At 36.6% G+C, this 17,409-nt stretch overlaps 1 protein-coding gene across 45 annotated transcripts in view; it reads right to left on the bottom strand.

Annotated features, from left to right (window-relative positions):
• RIMS2 (regulating synaptic membrane exocytosis 2) overlaps window positions 1-17,409 on the bottom strand; it is a 456,016-nt gene that overhangs the window by 334,015 nt on the left and 104,592 nt on the right. For all 45 annotated transcript variants that reach the window (XM_038164450.1, XM_038164024.1, XM_038164200.1 and 42 more), the window contains one exon: window positions 6,446-6,753. In XM_038164450.1, coding sequence (XP_038020378.1) covers window positions 6,446-6,753 — 308 coding nt within the window. The remainder of the gene's footprint in view (window positions 1-6,445; window positions 6,754-17,409) is intronic.

Raw genomic sequence — 17,409 nt, 5'->3', positions numbered from 1 at the left:
CAGAATGAATATGCTACAACCCATTGCAACCTAATAATGACAGGTAGAAACGAAGTGTACCCACTACAGATAGTCTGGACTGTTAATGGACAGTGTAAATACCCTTCAGGAACTCCTTAGAGAGACCATGCCTTACAAAGAATATCAAAATCCTTACTCATCTTCATAAGCAGGAGTAGCTTAATCCTTGTCCTAAATGTCTAATTATTTCATTAAAATTTCTGCACTAAAGAATTTCTTTCTTAGACCCAAGGTTCTTCTTCTCAATAATTAAATACTGCACTTTGTCTGGCTCTCTTCCCACAAATTTCGATTGCTTCCTCTGGCCATAGTTATTATTAAATTATTTTTTAATGTCATTTGAGATTGAGACTGCAGATAACTTCAGTTTCTACCTAAAAAGTGGAACCGACATGAAATGCTGATCCACACCCAAAATGCTATGTGTAGATTAATTAAATAATTAAAAGAGTAGTTCTGTGAAGAAAAACCTGATTTGTTCTAAACTATTATCTCAAGAATCATAGAAAGCGTAAAATGAAATGAAAGCACAAGAAACAAAAGTAAGAATACTGAGACTAGTTTTCAGATTGATATTTTACTTTACAGCTCTAAGGACTAATAAAGTGGTAAAAAATGCTGGAATGGAGTAGGAAGACGAATATAAAACCTTATCCAGATGCATTTCCAATCCTGTAAAACTTAAATCTTTAGTTAATATGTTAAAAATACTGTAGAGTACCTCTAAAGACCTTTGCATCCTGTTCTAGCACCAGGGAAAGTCATTGTGAGGCCTTTGCAGTCATGCATGGAAAAGAATACTGATTCAATTTTAAACTCAACCTGCAAATTTCTTGCATTGAGTATTAGATTTATTCATTAAGTGAAAGAATATAATTATGCTTATCAACAATTGTCGGGTTTTGCTACTGTGGTAGTTAAAATGTTTTAAAAAATCATATTTTTTATGCCTTACATAAAGAATTTTCTAAAAGGGTTAGAGACACAGTTGTCTGAGCATGAAAAAATCTGCATGCAGCTTTATCAGTCTGACTCTTGAATGCCAACACAATTTAAATACTTTCTCTACATATTTATTTTAATATTTCTCACTGTATTTAAATATGTCAGCAGCTAAAAGAAATAGGTAAAAAAAAGAGTTAAAATATCTCTATTTTACTTAAGAATTGGGTAAAATACATTGTTTTCAAATATGATTAGTCTCCATAGGTCCAATTAAAGGAGTTTTAACACATCTGGCCTAGAAATCTATCAACTCAGGTACTCAGAAATAGAAACAATCAAAACCAGAGGCTGCACTACAGTGACGTGTCGCAGCAGAAAAATAGTGATAATCTCAAGAAATGGGCAGTTTTCAGCTTTTCCAAAATAAGTATAATTGACTGACTTTAATGTTACACTGTCATATTTTAAGTTGCAATAAACTACCATCAGTGCTATTCTCAGTGTCAGTTGTTCATGATACAGTAATTAAAGAAGAATCATTTTAAAAAGATATAAACATGAAACAGATGGACACACATTTTCATTTTTAAATTCATGCTGTTCTTTCATGTTTCTCGTCTCACTTATGCCTGCTTTTTCCTCTCTCCTTCTTTTCTCTCTTGTTTTGGTCTCTTTTTTCCTCTCTGTTCACACCCTGACATCCCCAACTGCAGTCCCAAAAGACAGATCCTACACTGCCAGCTCATACTGGCATTTCTCCCAAGAATGGAAGGAAAGGGACACAGGAAACCACTTTGAATGCTACTGCTATTTGGTGACACAACAGAATAAAGCCTTTATATGTGAGAAGCACATGTATACATTTTATAAAGAATACATCCACAAATCCAGCATCTTCAGACCCAAGTAGCCTCTTGTTTGCATTTCTCACTCAGAATAAAATATGTCCCCCAAGCCTCCTTATAGTGCATGGAAACCACCCTAAAAATCCTCTTTTTTTTTCCAAAGTAAGAGGGTTGATAGAAGATAAACCCCCAAATACATATCTATCTCTGAAAGGAGAAAACAAGGGAGAGGGAAGTAGGATATATCTTTACTGTGTCTGCTGGCCTGGAAAATAAATATCGCTGTTGTGCAACTCTACAGCTGCTCACTCTCTCAATTTGTTGTTTTCGTTCTGGTTTTTATGATTTAATCTCATATCCTTACAGTTAATCTGAAAAGGGTTCAGGCAGCTTTATTTATTAGTCTTCCTTCAGATCATGAGCTTACAGATCATGATCTTTTCCTATACCAAGAACCAATTCTCTCTTTGTGACAAGGCTCAGCCTCTGATAGATGTAGCAGGAATAAACTGACTCATAACACATGAAAATGAACATTCTCACAATATTTTCACTTTCTTATTTTCATTGAATCTCATGAAAAATATCCTTGAGGAAGTTTTTCTTTCACTAATATAATGCCTGAAAAATATATATTGTAAAATTAAAGTAATCATTTTAAAATTTTGAAGAACATTTTGGATTCATAAAATATAGATTAGGAAAAATAATAATACTTTCTTAAAACCCTCAAAAATTCACATCTACCTGAACTACATAACACCATTTCAGATATATATTAATAGCTGTGTCATTGTAACCTTGCTTTGGGAAGATGCATGAGTTGTTTACTACTTTTAGAGAGCTATGTATATGTACAGAATAAAGGTTTGTGAAGCAGCACAATAAAAAATAGCTTCATAGGTTCCTTGTTTCCCAGATTTTAATTTTTGGATGTTGTACACATTTTAATAGGACATTATAAACATGGGCTTGAAATAAAGAAATCAATCATTTCAGAAGCTGATTGCCTCCTGGAGGATGACTGAATAAATGAGATTATGTCGGTTCAAATGATTTTTCTGCTAGAAATAAAACACATATTGTATGATGAGTAGTGTAGATCTTGGAAACAATAAACTACATGAAAGATCTGGATGAAAACAAAGTAAAATCAGACCCCTTTGCCTAATCCAGAATTAACATGAATCTGCAAATCAAAGAACCGCAGCTACAAATCTACCATCTGTGCTCAGCAGACCTCAGAATAGACCTTCTGAGTCTATGGATTACTTAAAATAATATTTCGTATTTCTTGGATTCACATCATTTTGCAGTTTTCAGGGAACCTGGTGTTACACTCTATAAGCATTCATACAATCTGCACGCAAGGTTAAGTCTGTGAAAACCTCTACATATGATCACAGTTCAACTGTGCTTAGCACAAAACCTCCATGTGGGACAAATTCCATTAGTCTCACCTCAAACAATGTCAAATACACCATGGGCATTTAGCGAATCATACACGTGTGCCTGCTGCCTCTGCCCTACCCACAGGTTTACTATACAAGCAGTAAAAGCACCACAGGCCAGATTGTAAAAACTGTGGTAAAGAATTTAAACTGAAAGAGGGTAGATTTAGGCTAGATATAAGGAAGAAAATCTTTGCTGTGAGAGTACTGAGGCACAGGAACTGGTTATCCAGAAAAGCTGTGGATGGCCTCATCTCTGGAAATGTTCAAGGGCAGGCTGGATGGGGCTTTGAGCAGTGGTCCAGTGGAAGCTGTCCTTGCCCATGGCAGGTGGGGGGGATCTAGATGATTTTAAGGTTGCAGTTTAAGTCATGCTATGATTCTATTATATGAACTAGGGGAAAAAAAATGAAAAACTGTTCTGCTCTTGTTAAGTACAACTTACTCCTGAACTTTTTTTTTTTTTTTACATTTTGCTTTTCTCTGTAATGGATCCAATATAAGAAACATGCTCTTGGAGAATGTGTAATCCAAAATCATGCATTCCAGTACACTTCAGGCAAAAAATTACAGACCAGTCAAAGATCTATAATCAAGTACCTATCTATCTGTCTAAAGAGGGCTGGGATCTATCAATGGCAAATGGGACTGTTGCTTACATCAAGGTAACAGAATACTAGTCCAATGGTTGAAACAATAAAATTTTAATGAAGAATAATACTAGTAAAGAAAACAGGAAAAAAATATGGTGAGTACTACTCAAGGATGGAAAAACAAAATAGCACAACCTGAAAAAACATGGTAAGGAGTGAGACAGAAAGGACATTGATGATCTTGAGATTAAAGGAGTGAATGTTGCCCTTTACTCTGTGACCAACATGTCTCCAGATGACCAAGATAAGCTATATGATACTTGATTTAAAGAACTATGCAACGATTGCTGCAACACCCATGGAAGCTACAAAAAGAGCTCAAAACCTTTGATTAAAAAAATATGTTTTACCTTTCTATTAAAATCATAACCCAAACGCATAGTCTTAGCAATATACCTTTCTTTTCACAAGTGGCTATTGTTTTTAACATTTTAAATTATTTTTTGTATCAAAACTAATGTCCTTCTGATAGAAAATAAGACATAAAATATAGTTCTCATTTTCTATTTACTTTTCTACTTAGATACTTCCATTATTGTGATTGTGCAAGGCAAGCAACAACCACTTCAAAGTACCTGAGACTTTTTTGTCTATTTCCTTATTATTTTTGACATTTTGAATGGCCAAGTTTTTCTCAAAGAATTCCTTCATGTAGACAAATGGTCTAACACACTCGTTAGTTGCTCAGTTTCTGCTGATACCTAGTTGAATTCTGGTGTAATCTTTCTCAGAGCTGTTGATATTCTCCTCTTAAAGCCCATTTGACCAGTAAAACTTGGAATGGACATCTCAGAGGAATCTTTTTCATTAAGTCCGGAAAAAAAAGTCTATGTAAGAAACATTAGGGAATAAAATTATTCAGAAGACCCTCTATCCTTCCGTAGCATAACATATATATCATATTCTAAGCATACTTGTATATGTTAATTAGGGAACATCAGTATTATTGTCCAAATAAAACATGAAGAGGCTAATGACTGAAAAAACTACCTGAACTTAAATGATATATCAAGTAGAAGTGATCACAATTAGCAAAATAGTTCTGATTTCAGGCACAAAGCCTACATTCATCCAGTTGGAAAGTATTACTGTCCATGTTTATCATTTAACTCTACTTAGGGTAAATGCATATTGCATATCTCAATTATATATTTATTCATATATCACTCTCTCCCTCCATATTTCTGCATGCATATAATATAAAAACACTTTCAGAGTTAAATTGCTGCTGCTAACAAGGGTTTGGGATTTTTTTATTATCATGTCATTTATGATACCAATTTCCTGGCAAAATTAGTGGGAAAAAAATGAACCACAAGAGAATCAGTCTGTCTCTCCTGCTCTCTAATGCCAGGTTAGGGTGCCAGCTGTGTTTTTCAGACATTATACATGTAACTGAGGAGCACTCAGGACAACTAAGTACTGAACTCAACAGCCAAAATCAGAGCAAACAGCAAGAGGCAAAATAAGTTAAACAAAAAAGGTTAGATTAATTACATTCCATTTGCTCTCATGTAAGATATGAAACAAAATATGGGGGAATACAAGATGTGAAGAAAAACTAAGACTATTTTCCTTACACTAAATGTAAAAGATACTATATATGTCTAACTTGTTTCAAGCTCACAGAAGAAATGCTGTAATGAGGTTATATCTGGGCAGCAGAGAAAAGCTGCCAGATTATACTGCTCTGGCTGCCAAATTCCAAGGCAGTTGGAGGTCTCTCACACGCGTGTGAGGATATCATTTCCATGGAAACACCTGAGCAACCGCACTCTCATCTTTCCCTTCCCACCATATTTAAAGTTCTGTAGAGGTGTTGTCTACGAAAAAATTAAATCCATTCAATGAAACCATTTTTATTTTTGTGTTCTGGTAAAACCTGGCCACTGAGTTTGAGAGCTCTCTGGTGCCTTTTGGAATAATCACGTTTAAAAAAAGGGAGGGAAGTTCCTGCTCCAGTCTCTGGCTAAACCAACTCTTACTATATTAGCACTCATGGAGTTACAGTTTCAAAGAACACAAGTAACACTAATGTAAATCAGGGAAGGAAAAAAAATATTTATACTAATGAAAAGACTCAAGTCATTACACAAAGATTTCACTGTCCTCAATACTATGCACTGCAAGTACAACCAGATGTGTTAATTCAGCAATCTGAACAGATGCTGTCTTCCATTAATCTGCCTTTTTGAGTCCTATTTTGGATTTTCTGTAGTGACCACAAAAGAAATATAGTAACATTCTGCACAGCACAATTACTGTAATTTGACAAAGTTGCAAGCACATGGACAAACTCTGTCACACTGCAACTGTCATGTCCCACATTTTTGAGTGAGAAGGAATAAAGAGCACACACTGGCTATGACAATCTGAAACAAACAAAAGGCTTCTCAATGCTGCTTCAAAATGCCCAGTATGTATTTTATAGGCTACAGAATAAAAATAAGACAAAATTGTAAAAGATAAAATTAAATTTGTAGCATAAATCATAAGATCTTACCAGCATAACCATTAAATACTTTCTTACCTGTCTGATGTGTCACTTGTTACTGGATGCTTTACTGTTGAACCATTCTTAATTGAGTCTTGTCTTGTGAGCCCTTGAGATCTGTTTTTGTCCAAAGCTTGTGTGGATATGTCACCTGGTGGTCCCTGGTACTGCGGATGCTCCTGCAGTTTTGCTTTTTTCTCTTGAGGTGCTTCCTCATTCCTCAGAGCTCTAATTCCTTCTTGGTCCGGCTGCTGCGGTGCGTGTGACCCGCTGTTATAGAACCAGGCTCCTGATTTCGTGAGGATTTCTTGTTGTTTTCGGCACAAGTTACATACCCACATTACCTGTGCAGACATATTTAAATGTAAAATCCGTTAGCTTGTAAACACTGCATACATTTCCAGCAAGCACACATCAACTGACTGTTACCATTTCCAAAGGTAGAAAGGTTACTGTTTTAATTCCATTAAAATTACAATATCTTAGCTACAATATAATAAAACATGTGTGTACAACCTTAGAGAAACTAGTTTTGGAAAAAAAAAATAAAACAGAAACAGAAATACTTTAGTCTTTTTTTTCATTATTGGTAATACAAGGAAAAACAACAGATAGTAGCAATATAAATGAAAAAGTTCTAATACTGAGGTTCCAATGGTAATAAATGTAAGCTTTGAAAACTAACACTATAATTTGAGGATGACAGAAAAAATGAATTAAAAATCATTGAACTTTTAATTCATTTTAATTCTCTCACTAAGGAAGGAACTTTAGAAAAGGTCATCTGCTGTTGCAAGCAAGTCATTTTATAATTCTCCAAAATGCTCTGCTAATTTTCTTCCATGGTGCTCTATAGCTAATGCTTACTTGAAGATGATGTATTCAAGATGTGACTTCAATTCCATAGCAATTTTAACTTAAAGCTGTTTCATAACTAAAATAACACAATGTATAAGGTGGTGCTTCTCTCCACTTCCCACCCACAATTTACCTTGCACAATATGCTTATATTAAATTATAAAAGTATTATAGCTTGCTAGTTGTGTGATCGTACATATAGTAATGAGACTTTTTTAATATTCTAAAATGTACTTCTTTGCAAAGCTTTTGTATCTGATCACCTTAGTCACATGGCAGTTCAGGAAATCAACACCAACTATCTGTAAGCTTATTTCACAATAGCATTCAGCTATTATGTTATAGGAGAATAAATAAAAATGCAATTAATCAAATACAACACACCAGATATGAACACATTCAAACTGATTATTGTGTTACCCCAAAAATTGGATTGTAGACAGCATTAATTCACTGCAAGTTTTTTCCTTTACTCTTTAATCCTCATTCTTCTTAAGCCTTAACTGTTGGAACCCAGGACATCCCTCTGGGTGCTCTGGATGGCCCGAGCCGCTGGCATGCAACCAAAGACATGTGGGGCTTCAATCTTAGCCCGTGGAGCAAATTACCAACTCTGTATGAAGAATTACAAGCCACAAAAGTTTAGGCAGTATAGTAGAGATAATCACAAAGTGAAGGGAAAAATTTCTGAGTGCTGTACAGGGGGGGTTTTGGACTCTGTACAGTGGGGTTTGGATTTTGTACATGGGCGTCTGAGGCTCCAGGATGGAGGAATCAGGGCATGCCTTGTCCTTCTTCCTTCTTCTCCTAGCCTACATGATTTGGGTGATGTTGGCACTTTTAGATTGGTTTAGAATAGAAGCTGACTGTCTAACAGAGGTGATAGCTATTGGAACGGAATTGTAAATATAGTACACCTAGTTTTTAGTATAAAAGATAGCACCAGCCTCGGGGCGGGCAGAGAGTGTGGCAAGAGTGTGCAGAGAGTGTGCAGAGTGTGCCTCTGGCTGACCTGCTGAGCAGACCACAGCAGCCCAGAAGAAAATCTTTAAGATAACACACAATAAACAACCTTGAGACTGGACAACAGAGGACTACTGAGTCTTTCTTTGAAGGTACGGGTTGGAGCAGAGACTTTTCCACCTTTCAGAGTCACCCTAACCAGGGCTGGAGACTGACATTGGCATCCCTGGGTGGGCTGGAGACTCCAACACTTAACTTCCTTTTCTTTTTCTTTCTCTTCCTTTATACATTTTTGTCTAAGTTGATGGACAAAATTGTACCAGTTTTACTATATATTCCTTGAATGTCTACGCTCAGCCTTCAATCTCGTTATGTCTCCAGTTCCAATCCTACAGCAAGCTGCCTTTTTTTCAATAGTTTAGAGTTTAGGATATGCAAAGGCTTACATCAATGCTCATCACTCTTTTAAATGCAGCCAGCTCCATGGAATCACATGGAAGATGTAATTTCTACCTCCACCATACATCTAGCTCAGCCCTCCAAAAAAGGTTTCAGAAGTTGCAATCTGTATCTTGCTTTCATTCTCCAGGCTCTTATCTAATAGATCATTTGGGCCATGCTCTCTAGTCAAGTCTCACAAAAAATCAGTTTCATGTAGAAGGTTATTTGGATACAAGGGTCAGACAAACTAAAGTCACCAACTGCCTCATTCACAAACCATCAGGCTGGGGCAGGAAAAGGAGGCGTCACTCGCCTGTTTAATGGTGGTGGCATGTCCCATCGAGTACACTTCCTTCTTATCTATTTATAGGGCTGTTATCGTTTATGAGAACTCATGTCTGCTTACATCAACAATACAGAACAAACCACCAGAGCACTGAGGGCAAAAAAGAGGGACTCCCCAAGAAGCAGCTTGCTCTCTGAGGTACATTTGATATCCTTAGAGGACATTCAAAGGACAAAACTGTGTATGCTTCAGGCCTGGACATCATTCAAATATTAAGAACAGGTCTGTTTTACCTTTGATAATTAAGCTAGAAGTTGCATAAGAAAGCAGCAAAGTGAAATTTCAGAACCCAAGACAGAAGTATTTTTGCCCTCTTTAATCAATAGCAATTAAAAGGCTTTAATATTTCTGCTAGGTCTGTAGACAGCTGAAAGTAGTTCAGAACTTTCCATGTGTGTGTCAGAGGAATGAAAGGACCAGATGTGATACAATTATGTAAGTATACAAATATAAAACAACTTGAGTGACAATGAGATAAAATCCCCTAAAGTTCTCATTTGCTATTTTCACTTATTTTAGTAGATGTTAAAATATCACAAAAGCTTGATACTACAGTCAAAACACTTGGGCAACTTTTTCCTTGGCTGACAGTCATAATTTTGTCCCCAGACAATGGACTCCAGGATGATCAGTATTATTCTCCTGTACCCAACAGAATAAAAGTTCCCTCTGAATTAATGTGATTTCCTATCCCCTCCTCTAAAAATAGAACCAGGAAGAGTACTCCTGATCTAACCTGATTCCTGAAAAGTTTATTTAGGGTATTTCAGATTGAAAAAAAAAATCAATCACATGGCATTTAAAATGCAGAGATGTATGAATTTTGCAGATTTTTTTCTGCTTTTCTAGGAGTGTTTAATGATAATTACAAGTCACACTCCTGATGAAGCCTTATTTCCAAAATAACTTCAACATGCAGGATTTCATAGTGTTGACCCTAACATAATTTTAGCTTCAAATAACCACACACAGGGGTAAGAATAGGAATTGTCATGTAGAGAGAAATGTTTGTGCTTTCAGTGAGCACAAAAATTACAAGCCCTCAAATAGCACTGGACAAAATTGCCTTCCCGATCTTATCACAGCATATAGAAGCATTCTTGCAATTTAAAAAATACTGGTAATTTATGATGCAGACCTCTCAATTCAATACAGACACACTTGTAAGATGGTGTCAGAAGAGCACAGACGGCACGGTGGCATGTTCCTGGGCAGGATTTCTCCTCCTGCCCCAGGTGCCTGGGACACAGTGCTCAGCAGCTCGCACGCATGCAGAGCAGCTCTGTCCCTGCCAAGTCCCTGCCAGGCCAGAGCGATTACTGGGACTGTGACAGCAGCACTGCAGAGAAGCAAAGGCCACACAAGTGGACTGCATGCTCAATAAAGGCATTTGGGCAAACCTGGGAGGAGAAAACATAGAATTTTCCCTTCTAAAATAGAAATAAAAAAGGACCCTTACATCAGAAATCTGCACTCCAGGGTAGGCACATTATCTATTACACACACTTGCAACTCTCCTAACCACCCTCCTAAAAACAGTCATGAGCACATCTTGTACACAAAAATCAGTGTTGCAATTTGTGGGTGTCAATCCTCCACACGAGAACATTGCCAATTTGAAAAGCAAAATATGGGAAAAAATCTCCTCTCCAATGCTAAGTACTAGTTCAAACTAGAACCTCAGGTGCTAGTGGCGCTGGATCGGGACGTTCTTTTCCATAGGAAAGGCTGAAACTCCACCTAGTGCATACAAGAGGCATTGCTCAAGTTCAGTTCAAATCAACTTCTCATTGCTGAAAAGAATGCACTAAACATACCTGACATTTTCACGTTACCCCTTAAATCCATTTTTTCGAGGAATAATTTCTTTTTTTAATATACAACACTGAAAAGAAGCATTCCAAATTTGGATTAAACAGATTTACCTTAAACCTTCCATCTGCTTTCCATTCTCAAAGGTTAGTTCTATACCGTGAACTAAAAAGTTCTAACTCATTTTTTATTTCTTCACTATTTTTGGCAAGATTATTGATAACATGATCCCACTTCTAACACTGCCCAGCAGCTTTCATCAAATATTATTATTGAATGGGCCCATAAAGCAAATTCTGCAAAACCTACAGTAATCAGCCATTTTACATCTACATATCAGAAATAAATAATGCCAAAAAAATCACTTCTTTGTATTGTCCTAAAAAAGATACTGAAATTTTTTTGTTCTTAGATAAAATTCTTCAAAACATATTTGACATACTACTTTAATTTCAATAAATGGGAAACATATTTACCAAGAAATTACATCCCCAGATATTTCAAGCGAAAACAAAACACAATTTAGTAAAAGGATATAGTGTGACATTCATTTTACTATTTTCAGATGGATCATGTGAAAAGACATCTGTCTTAAAAAACACCATTCACTGTCCCTGTAAGTACTGTTATAGATGGTCTAACACTAAATCCTGAGAAGAAAATGGAAACCTCATTTTATTTAAGATAAGATTAAAAGGCTCAATATATTTGATTACGCATAAGCTTGAGTTTGATAGCTTTGACACTACAACCTAAGAAATAGTTACACCAAATCCTCATCATCTAATGTAATAGAACATTACTTCAAATTACAGGTGTGCTGAGGTGAAAAATTGTAGTGCAATGCTCGCACAGTATTTCACCAAATCTACTAGAGTTCACCTGCTTGGCAGAAGTATCTAATAAATCTTAGCATTATATTAACTTCTGCACTTGCTGCTAGTAGTCTTAAGCAAATTTCATATGTTTTTGTTGGTTTTTTGGCTCTCATATTTCACGTAGGATACAATTCTTTAAAAATTATACAAGGTAACAAGACTACAGCACTGAAAGAAAGAAGGACACAAAAGGAAGAGAAGAAAAACTCTACTTGGGTCATCAAGGTAATTAATCATGATTAAAAACACATTACTGCTAGTCCTTTTTTTTTTCCCCTAATTTGTCACCAGTACAAAACTTCATTACATCTTGGAGCAGTGCAGTGTTTGAAGCCACCCTGTACTAAGGAAGTTTCTTCAGGGACATAGTACATCTCTCCATTAACCACTATGTTGATGACAGGTTCCCAGAATCATTAGGGTTGGAAGGACCTCTGGAAAACGTCCAGTCCAACTCCTCTGCCAAGGCAGGTCATCTGGAGCAGGTGACTCAGGAACATGTCCAGGTGGGTTTGGAATGCCTCCAGAGAGGGAGCAACATCCCTGGGCAGCCCGTTCCACTGCTCTGCTACCCTCAATGTTAATAAGCTCTTCCTCATGCTCAGGTGGAACTTCTTTTATTTTAGTTTGTGGCTGTGGCTCCTTATCCTGTCCCTGGGCAGCACCCAGAGTCCACATGCCAATGTGGAATAGACACTGCCAAACCAGCACTGCCACGAAGTAACAAGAGTCACCCTCCTCTGTGCAGTCACAGAAATTACAATTTACTGCAGCACATCTGTCCATCTTCAGGGAATACAGTATCAGTAGGGGTCAATGGTATCTTCCTTACCTCTAGTCCCCATTTCTGCTAATCTTTCCTCATTTTGCCTTTTTGAAAGGCAACATTGCTTCCAAGGAACCATAATTTTAATAAGTGAGTGTCCTGGGTTTAAGACTGTGGTATCATCTCCCCAGGAAATGAGATTGAACTGCTTTTCTGGGTATTGGGGTTTTGTTCAGAATACATTAAGATCTCCCAAAATTTGTCAGTAAAATAACAGCATTATTAGTTTTCCCTGTCAGAACTTTTTAGTGTCCTACTTATTACTTAGAATTCAACCTTCCTCAAATCAGATTGGAAGACTTATAGAAGTTAGCTAAAACATAAAATCTTATCTACTTGGTTCTATACACTACCAAAACATGTCTCATGTTTGCACTAAAAATACAGTAGTTCCCTTTTGCTCTCCCCATCTGAAGTCAATGTTCTTTCTTACAGCCAGGAGTACTGATTGCCACTACTGCTGAGGGAAAATTTGTGCTGGTTTCTATAAGGTGTTTCCTTTAAGAATTTTTGGGTTGACATTCCTTTTTAATGGAAGTGTCTATGACTGTGGAAGACTTATATATAGCATGTGCTATCCATAGCCAACATTCATATTTTTGGAAAACACAGAGCCTTTTGCAATGTCTGTACCATCTCTCTATACAGACATAATTCCAGAGGTTTGGGTCCAGAATACAGATGCATCTTTTGCAGCTGCTAAGATCTATTTTAAAGACACGAAATCATTATTTTGGAGTGATTGGAATAAATCTTTATGCTCATACACTGTAAGCAGCAGAGTCTCGTTATAACTTTAATGAAACAGAAAATCTTCCGTTTCATTTTACTGTTCTGACTGTACAGACAAGTCCCTTTTTCATTTCCTTCAGTTACATTAATGGATTTAGTCAATGAAGTACATTACATGAGCAAAGTTAATCTCTGAATTTGTGACTTTTATAAAAGTTGATAAAGATTGCCTGTTTTTTTCAATATTTGTCCATACCACTAGTCTGTGCTATGGTGCTGACTTTCACATTACAATCAGTTTGACTGAATGTCAAAACTGCTAGAATATTTATTTGTCTTATATCTGTAATGACAAATGGATATCTATCCCCCAAATTTGTATTAAATATCACAAGAATTCCAATACCAGCTAAGAAAAATGAGAACATTTATAATATTGGTATGAGACAAACACCTTTACATATATTTTTAGGGATATGTGTATTTGCACTACAAAAATTCTTTGTACTGGGGGAGTGATTATATTTGTTCTTAACTTTGTAGTGAGTAGATACATCATGTATGAAAAGTTATAATGGCCATAAACAACCAAGTCAGAGTGAAATAAGCAAATCACATCTTGTGCATGCATGTGATACAGTATATTTTTACATGACACTATCTTTCAAGCAAAAGAGAAAATTATGTGACTACAATTTTTAAAAGGTACACTCTTTTGTTAATGGTGATCTTATCCTAATGGACAGTGTACCTCTTTTGTATCACTCTTTTACTATCCTTAAGACATATGCCAGTAATTTTGTTCATATATTTTTTTCAACCCCTCTACATGCACAGTAGGACTAGAAACTGTTAGTTAGAACACTAATCTAGCTGGGTTAATATAAGCCAATGCACATCCTTCCTAAAATATATTGTATAAAACTAAGAAGTTCATGCATAAAATATCTGATATTTTTCAAGATCTGTAAAGGCAATAATTTGAGTCTTTTCATTATGGCACAGGCACAACTCAAAACTGTCCAGTCCATGCCAATGAAGACAGTGCAAAACTCCTACATAGTGCCATATTTACCATACTTGGCTCCTTCATGAGCTTTCATGATTTCATGAAGAACTAGAATGGTGTGCAGACTTCCAGTGAGAAAACGGCTGTTGTGACATGGGGTGTGCTTTGGACATAGCACAAACTGGTCAGTATTATGTCTCAACAAATACAGCTGCACTCCTTCCAGAATGGAATTCATAAACCTGCACAGTACTCCAGAGGGCCATAAGAGTTTATTAAATAAGTGCACTGGGTTTGGCATGAAATAAACCTGCTCTAAGTGAACAGAGTTTACAACATGGTTCAAAAAGAATGTCTTTAACCTTGGAAATTTGAATTATTACTTAATATACTGAGAATGTACAGCTGACCAAGCTACATGTTTAACAAACTTTCAGATTTGTAACAGTCTCAGAAAAGCAAAAAGAACTGAGTACACAGTTCCTGCACTTTTCTTAGGAAACATAAGCTCATTAAGTATACTGGATAGGAAGAAACTTCATGGATTGCTTCCAGTTGCCTCCTGTTTCAAAGAAAATATATTTTTTTTTTAAACTTCATAAACTTTCTTAAAATTAACTATAAATAATAAACCCAAAATCTGTCAAAATGCTTTTCCAAGTCCTACAGCTACAATGGAAAGAATGCCTTTCCATGTCCAGCGCTCATGTGTTGCAAACTAGTTTATCACTATTTATTCTTGTACCAGTATTGTCATTAAGTGTAAATAGCTCCTTTCCTCAGTGTTTGCTGCCTGATGTTTTTACAGTGACCAATCACATACCCTCTCTGCTTTCATTTTTCAAGACCAAATAGATTCTGCTCTTTGAGACTGAGCCTATACTAGCAAGACATAACCCTGTCACAGGGCCAGGTGCTGGCCCAGGATTCCTGCTAATTCTTGTGCTTCCTGGCACAGTCAGGCCTTTGCTAACCAGCATCTCCCAGACAATGCCAGCACACAGTGTAGGAGAAACAGCATGGAGCAAAAACTGCTCCTAATAAGCAGCTTGGACTCAGTTGCCCTGCTATGAAAAGCAGAATTCGGGACTGTTGATCAAGACTGAGCCACACAGGAGTCGCTGACCTGCAGTTCAGAGAAGAAAACCTTATTAGTTCTTAAATTCCTGATTTTACACTTCGTGGTGTTTTATTGCACTCATTTCACTGTAGGAGTTCAGAAGGTCATCTGGTTCTCTATTGTGCAGTATCCCATTGCTTCCCTGTGCTGATAAGTATCCAACTTTTTGTAACGTATTTAATTACAGCTTTCTTGTTTTCTATGCCAAAGCCACGAGTGACAATATTAAAGGTCTTCTCCAGTACTAAGGCTTGAGGAACTCGTCTAGGAAGTTGATTACAGCTTTTCCCTCTATTTCTTTATTCAATTAGTCCTCATTGTTTCAGTTTAGCCAGTAATTTCTGTTGGTCTTCCATAATTTAAGCTTCTGCAAAGAAGTTAGGGTTTTTTTTTACACTAACCCTTAGCCATCCCTGCACAAAAACAAGCTACTTAACTCCTCAGTCCAATTGTTTTCGCCTATTTGTTCCCTTAATGCCTCAAAAAATAATTCTCTCAATAAAGACTGTTGTCAGAGCAACTTTGCTCATTAGAAATAAGGATTAGAAATTTGTGATGGAGAAAAGGCTCATTTTTGGGTAAAAAATACAAATAGGCAATTAGTGTTGCAATAACAAAATACAAATAGGCATGAGAATTACTAATTTTCAAAAATTTTCTCACAAAAGGAATGATATTAACAGCTTTTACACAAATATTGAATTTCTGAAAATATTAAGGGTTTTTTAAATAAAATATTATTATAATATTTATTAATTTTTAATAAAAATTAATTGTTATGAGCTATTATTATAGTAAATACTTGTTTTCCACCAAATTTGGGACATAGAAAACAATCCAAATGACTTTTCCAAGTTGTTTTATTTTACCAAGACTTTTGCTCTCAAAGGCAATGTCAAATAATATTCAAGTATCATAAAGTTATTTCATTCTGAGACTTTTGTTTCCTAAAATTCTCAATTAGATGTTATTTATGCCTCTTTGTGTTCAAAAAATCTGTACTAATGTCACAGCTTCATTAAGGGACCAGCTAATAAAAGTAACAAATTATCTACAGCCCAGAGGTGCTGAGCATATTCATTAATTAACACATGTAAACTGTCTGAAGATGAATGGCACTAAGTGTTCACAAGTTATTTATAAATATAAGACACAATATCAACATCAACAAGGGACCAAAAGGGAGGAAATGTGACATGACCACAATAAGCCTGGGGTCTGTGCGCAGATGGCACTAAATTGAAATCAACAGAATTACACCATTTACATCATCTGTGTCATCATTCATTACTGAAATTGTCTGAGAAAAATGAAAGATCCAACTGTAATGAAGTGTAACATAATGGTAATAGAAAAATTGAGATGCTTATCATGTAGTTACTGCTGTATTGAATCCCACATAAACATTCTTCAACTTTACATAAACCTGCTGCCTGGGCTCTAACAATGTAGTCACAGCAGGACCACTCTCAGACAAAATGCAAAACATACAGAATCAAAAATTATGTTGAGTTGGAAGGGATCCATAAGGAGCACAGACTCCAACTCCCTGCTCCTCAAAGGACTGCCTACAACTGACCCACATCACTGTGGGCATTATCCAGATGCTCCTGGAACAGGCTTGCTGCCATGTCCAGTTCTCTGGGGAGACTGTCCCACTGAACAACCCCGCTCTGGATGGAGAGCCTTTTCCTAATGTCCCATCTGAAGCTCCCCAGACCACCTCCCTCTGCTGTGAGGAGCCCATAGACTGCAATGAGGTAAAGGCACTCCTCTGCCTTCTCTTCTCCAACCAGGACAAGCCAAGTGACCTCAGCCACTATCTATAAGTCTTGCCCTTGAGAATCTTCACCACTTTAGTCTCCTTGCCATGGACTCACTCTAATAGTCTGATGTCCTTTGTACAGTGTGGTACCCCAAACTGCATTCAGCACTCAGAGAGGGCACACCAGCACATGGTATGGTGGGACAATCATCTCCCTGCACCATTCTCAGAGCTGCGCTATCCAGCCTGG

Source organism: Motacilla alba, chromosome 2 (genome assembly GCF_015832195.1).
Source record: "Motacilla alba alba isolate MOTALB_02 chromosome 2, Motacilla_alba_V1.0_pri, whole genome shotgun sequence".
Lineage (NCBI taxonomy): Eukaryota > Metazoa > Chordata > Aves > Passeriformes > Motacillidae > Motacilla > Motacilla alba.
This window is presented reverse-complemented; position numbering and strand designations above follow the sequence as displayed.